This window comes from Limulus polyphemus, unplaced genomic scaffold, assembly GCF_000517525.1.
Source record: "Limulus polyphemus unplaced genomic scaffold, Limulus_polyphemus-2.1.2 Scaffold8258, whole genome shotgun sequence".
Lineage (NCBI taxonomy): Eukaryota > Metazoa > Arthropoda > Merostomata > Xiphosura > Limulidae > Limulus > Limulus polyphemus.
In genome coordinates, this window is record NW_013673868.1 from 8,690 (window position 1) to 14,714 (window position 6,025).

The 6,025-nt window shown below is 32.7% G+C and overlaps 1 protein-coding gene and 1 long non-coding RNA gene across 3 annotated transcripts in view; both read left to right on the top strand.

The window, feature by feature from the left end:
* The window catches only part of LOC106475231 (60S ribosomal protein L32-like), an 8,781-nt gene extending 3,140 nt beyond the window's left edge, over window positions 1-5,641 (top strand). For both annotated transcript variants that reach the window (XM_013935928.2, XM_013935927.2), the window contains exons 2-4: window positions 1,826-1,931; window positions 2,426-2,578; window positions 5,431-5,641. In XM_013935928.2, coding sequence (XP_013791382.1) covers window positions 1,839-1,931; window positions 2,426-2,578; window positions 5,431-5,589 — 405 coding nt within the window. In that variant the 5' untranslated portion in view covers window positions 1,826-1,838 and the 3' untranslated portion in view covers window positions 5,590-5,641. The remainder of the gene's footprint in view (window positions 1-1,825; window positions 1,932-2,425; window positions 2,579-5,430) is intronic.
* Window positions 2,599-3,175, top strand: LOC111083125. Its single transcript, XR_002608812.1, has 2 exons — window positions 2,599-2,719; window positions 2,782-3,175. It is a non-coding gene; the product is annotated as an uncharacterized LOC111083125 (long non-coding RNA).
* Window positions 5,642-6,025: the final 384 nt, after the last annotated feature.

Below are 6,025 nucleotides of genomic sequence, written 5' to 3' on the forward strand. Positions count from 1 at the left end.
CAGATACACCAAATCTACACCCTTACTCTACGTAAGCAGTAACTTTTTCAAAGAATGTTAAAAGATTTTCCCTTAGTGAAACCATGTTGATTATCCAATAAAGTTCTAAACTTTTTTAACAGATTTTCCAAATCTTTTCCCACAACTAATGTAAGGCTATTGGGTCTATAATTAGTGGGACACTTTTTATCACCTCCCCTGAAACGAGGAGTTACATTAGCTAACTTCCAACCCTCTGGTACTTCACCACTATTTAAGGACTGACAAAAAAATAGTAGTAATTGGCTCACATATCCAATCTTTAACCTACTTCAAAACCCTTGTGGAAATATTATCTGTTCCAGGAGCCTTATCATTTTTAAACTTCCCAATGTTTTTCTTAATCAGCTCTGAATTAATGCAGTTATCTTGTTTGATCGTGTTTCCATCTATCAACTGTTTAAGATGAGGAATACTTCTTAAATCTTCATTAATAAAAACAGAAGAAAAGCAAAATTTAATAACCCAGTCATCTCATAATCATCAGATACTAGCCTTCCTTTATCATCCCTCAAGGGTCCTATCCCATCCTAACATTTTGTTTACCCTTAATGTATTTATAGAAATCCTTACTGTTAATTTTCACATTTTCAGCCTTTTGATGTCCTAATTTCCTGTTTGACCAACTTTCTTGATCTTCTAAATCTCCCGTCACACCAGTAAATTTAAATTTCTTTAATTTTATCCCTTATACCCCTTGTGAGCCAACCTGTTTTTTTACTTCAAGCCACAATTTTCTTTCTATAAGGAATACGTTAATCTTGAATATTTACAATTATTCCATATTTGATCAGTGTCTCCAATTGCATCCCTTCAAAATTTGCTTTTTTTTAAATTTGTAACCAAAATATCCTTTTTTTGCTAAAATTATAATAAATAATTGATTAAAAACAACGTTTTATATTTACATAATAAAAACTTGTTAAACCTGGAACTTAAAGTAAACTTGGAGTTTCTTTTTTGTTTTTTATAAGCAGATTTTAATGTGGTGATTTTTAACTGAATTTGCATTTTTGTTAAACTTCTCAAATGCTTTGTCTACTATATTTGGATCAAATCCTCTATCATTTTAAACACAAGTGCTGGTAGTGGATATTCAAAATATCATTATTCCTTATCTCCATATGCAGTAAAACATCAAACCTAATAGAGCAATGATTACTTGCACCCGGATGTTCCCCAGTTTCCACTCTCTTGATCATTTCTATATTTGAAGTTAACAATAGATCTAAAATAGCATGGTTTCTAGTAGGTTACTTGGTGAAGAAAGTCATCCTGAACAGTTTCCAAAAACCTTTTTCCCTAATGGTTTGATTCTAGCATTTCCTAATCTACGTGCCTGAAATTAAAATCACCCATAATTATGACCTCATTAACAGCTGAAATTTTAATCTTATTGTAAAGTTTGTTACTCATATCATGGGTATCATTTGTTGGTCTGTAACAAATTCCCGCTAAAAGTCTTTTCCCATTATATCTGAAATTAAAATCACCCATAATTGTGACCTCATTAACAGCTGAAATTTTGATCTTATTGTAAAGTTTGTTACTCATATCATGTCCCACGAATTTTTATGGACAAAACTCTTATGTAGTAGAGCACAAGTTTAAATATTACAGTCAAGAAATTTCAACTATACTCGTTTTTTCCATGACACTATTGACGGAACCTTTCACATATAACCAGATTTCCTAGCTAGGTCAGTTACAATGTTCAGATGTTTTTATATTAGTCTTATCTTCAGCAATTAGGATTTAACGATTTGCTTTATTTTTATTTTTTCAGATATTGTTTCAAAATGGCAATTCGACCATTGGTAAAACACAGAATTGTTAAAAAAAGGCTTAAAAAATTCACTCGTCACCAGTCTGACAGATACGTCAAGATAAAGGTAAGTCTTTACTGTCCCTTATTCAAGGATTTGCTGTTTTTAGATTACATCGAAATACCCCAGTTGTATATTTCAGTCGTATTCAGTAAAGTTATTAATTTTGTAACTTGAGATCTGTATAATAGTTGTATTAATATCAGATTTATTAATTGTTTTAGCTCTGTGGTGTGGTTTTGATAAACAGTTGTATGTACTAAACAAGCAGGGAATACAATTTGTTCTTGTGACTAAAATAAACAATTATATATATCCTAATAAAATGAATCTAAGTTCATGTTCTAGAAATTAATCTTGGTTCACATTTATAGTATGGTTGAGCTAGATGTTCGGAGTAGTCCTGTATGGGCACTTAGATACAGGTTAATATTATCGAGTTCTCTCCCCATTAATAAATTCAAATCGTTTATTTCATTGGTAAAAAAAAAGGTTTATTTATCTTGTGAAGTTGTGTTAGAATAGTGTAAATAAAACCTTGGCTGATTCTTGTTTTTCAGCCAAGCTGGAGAAAACCAAAGGGTATAGACAACAGAGTTAGAAGACGTTTCAAGGGCCAGTATCTGATGCCAAATATTGGTTATGGAACTGCAAAAAAGATCAAGCATATTCTACCCAATGGATTCAAGAAAGTACTTGTTCACAATTCCAGGGTAACTAAAACTTACTGTACTTGTCAGTAATCTGTAGGTGTTGTGTCTGGTGACTTGAATAATATGAACAACTTGTCAGTAATCTGTAGGTGTTGTGTCTGGTGACTTGAATAACATGAACAACTTGTCAGTAATCTGTAAGTGTTGTGTCTGGTGACTTGACTTGTATGGAATAACATGAACAACTTGTCATTAATCTGTAGGTGTTGTGTCTGGTGACTTGAATAACATGAACAACTTGTCAGTAATCTGTAAGTGTTGTGTCTGGTGACTTGAATAACATAAACAACTTGTCAGTAATCTGTAGCTGTTGTGTCTGGTGACTTGACTTGAATAACATGAACAACTTGTCAGTAATCTGTACGTGTTGTGTCTGGTGACTTGACTTGAATAACATAAACAACTTGTCAGTAATCTGTAGCTGTTGTGTCTGGTGACTTGAATAACATGAACAACTTGTCAGTAATCTGTAAGTGTTGTGTCTGGTGACTTGAATAACATGAACAACTTGTCAGTAATCTGTAGGTGTTGTGTCTGGTGACTTGAATAACATGAACAACTTGTCAGTAATCTGTAAGTGTTGTGTCTGGTGACTTGTATGGAATAATATGAACAACTTGTTTCATTATCTGGCTGTTTGAGGTATACAACGTACTATGTCACTATCTTCCAGCTGTTATTAAAGCTGTAATTGGATGATAGTGTCTGTGTATTGAATGACAATAATAATTACAAGTTTTGTAGTTACTATATTTATCAACTCGCCTGTCACATGAAGTATTAGAACCACACACACATAGAAAGCTGTATCTGACAGTAGAGAATGTATATTTTTCTCATTACTTAACTATTTTGGTTGCGAGGCATTGGATGAAATCAAATTATTACCTCTGTGTTTTACTAATTTCACAATTATAAGTTTTGGTCATGCTAGTGACTGTAGTAGTACTTTGTTTTATAGTTAAACTTTGGTAGAGAACTGTTTGGTTGTGAGCTTGTCGAAACCTTCACACAAAGAAGTTCTGGTATGAACAACATCTTGCCAGGAAGGTTAAATGCAATTAAAATTAGACGCTCAAGTATCTGAACTATATTTGTATCTTACCTTTATCTTAGGATGACATCCTAGCCCACTGAAGTATGTTTTGGTGTTCAAGCAACTTTCCTGGAAATGGATATTTTTTTTCCCTCGTTGTGTGTCTAGGATAAGCTTTTCCTCAGTGTTACTATAGTCCTTTCCAGTTGTTAGGTCCTTGACACTATGCCCAAATCTGTTTTTGGGTATTTTACTCTGTTCTTGGAAGCATATATCTTTCAGATAAAAATTCTGTTGAACCTGGTTTATCTTGGTGTGTTGTACTTTTAAAAATGTTTTTAATTACATCAAGTACAATAATCAAATTGTATAATAACATGCTGTTTGAATTTTGGTTGTTAATATAATTTACCTTGAGCTTGTATCCAAGAAAGTAAAAACTTTATATATATACATTAACAAATCATCTTATGACACATTACTATTAAAAGTTTTGAATGCAGATGTTCCAAACTGTATCACCTCGTAGTGTGCTATGAAAAGAAAGTTTGTGTCATTTAAACAAATCATATCTACCAAAAGTAAATACAGTTATGTTTCTCCACCAAGTAATAAGGTAAACTTCACCACATGTGTTGTTAAAGGTAGTGAGAATGAGCTTATTTTCAGAGGTCAACATTGCTATGGTAAATGTCATTTTACGGTTGGTTAGACTAGCCTATTTGGAGAGGTCAACACTGCTATCATAATTGACAGCTTACGGTCAGGAAATCTCAAACTTTATGCTAATTACTTGTGGTTAAAGGTTCATTTCAGTAAAAACCTGTGAACTGTATATTGGTGGACTGTAAAATTGAACAGTTCAGTCAAGTTTCTTTTATTGTAGTTTACATTAAATTCTTAACCATTGTTATATTCCTCGTATACCTGGATGCATTTTGACATTAAAAGTTAATTTTTTAAACATGTAATTGATTAGCTGTTTTTACCGCTCTTCATCTTTGGAAGCTAGTCTCGTAAAGAATGTTGAAGAATAATTTAAGTTGCTAATTTATTTGTAGACTTGAAAGGGTAATGTTCTAAGTACGGATAAGTTTGAATATTTGTTGCATGTTTAGTCTCAAATCTACAATATAATGTGTTTATGTATTGTGTAAGGTGTATTTTAAAATGTTTTATATATCTTGTTATTATCTTACTTTTATTTGAATAAAGAAACCGATTTAGGCCTCTACATCATCCACAACTTCCATTTCTGTTTTTCACTGAAGTTACATATTTTAATAAAGATAAGAAAACTCAAAGTTAATATATTCTTATTATAAATATTTTGTATTGTTAGATTAGTATACGATATTAGGAACTATCCTAAGTTACCCAAACCTCGTTAGATAATGGGATTACAGCTAAAAATATTGCTAACAGAGCACAATTGGTTTGTTCTAACCTTTATAAGTAAGAATCGTATTTTTACTAGGTTATACTTAGTACAATGGTTGATATTTTGTTGTGATTAATGTTAGATTGTAAGGAAAACTGTGTCCCATTTGTATGTTCAGTTTCATGTGATTTTGAAAAACAGCTGACTATTCTCCTTTTGATTTAGTTAAATACAATATATTTCACTAATACATGAAGTGGCTGAATGAGTAGGACAACTGTGTTTGGAATATATGGATATTGTGATGCTCTGTGAATGCCAGTTTACTGACTCAGAATATGATGTGATTTTATGTTAAAAATGCTAGGTTTGTTTATTTGTGTTGCTGTACCAGACATGCCTGATATCAATTAAAGATCTATTCTTTAACAACAGGATCTTGAAATGTTGATGATGCAGAACAGGCGTTACTGTGCTGAAATTGCCCACGGAGTTTCTTCCAGAAAGAGGAAAGAAATCATCGAGAGAGCTCAACAGTTAGCCATCAGAGTGACGAACGCTAATGCTCGGATCCGGTCGGAAGAAAATGAGTAGCCTATTATGTATGCTGATACTGAAACAATAAAAGTTTTTAAGTAATGGCCAACTGGTCAAATTGTTTGTTTTTTTCAGTAGGGTAAAGGACTGAAACATTTCTTTTAGTACACAATATGGATTACCAGAACCTGTTCCGTCTTCTAGTACATAATGTGTTCTGGTAATCCATATTATGTACTAGAAGACGGAACAGGTTCTGGTAACCTGTTCCGTCTTCTAGTACATAATATGGATTACCAGAACCTGTTCCGTCTTCTAGTACACAATATGGATCACCAGAACCTGTTCCGTCTTCTAGTACACAATATGGATCACCAGAACCTGTTCCGTCTTCTAGTACATAATATGGATCACCAGAACCTGTTCCGTCTTCTAGTACATATGCATCACCAGAACCTGTTCCGTCTTCTAGTACATATGCATCACCAGAACA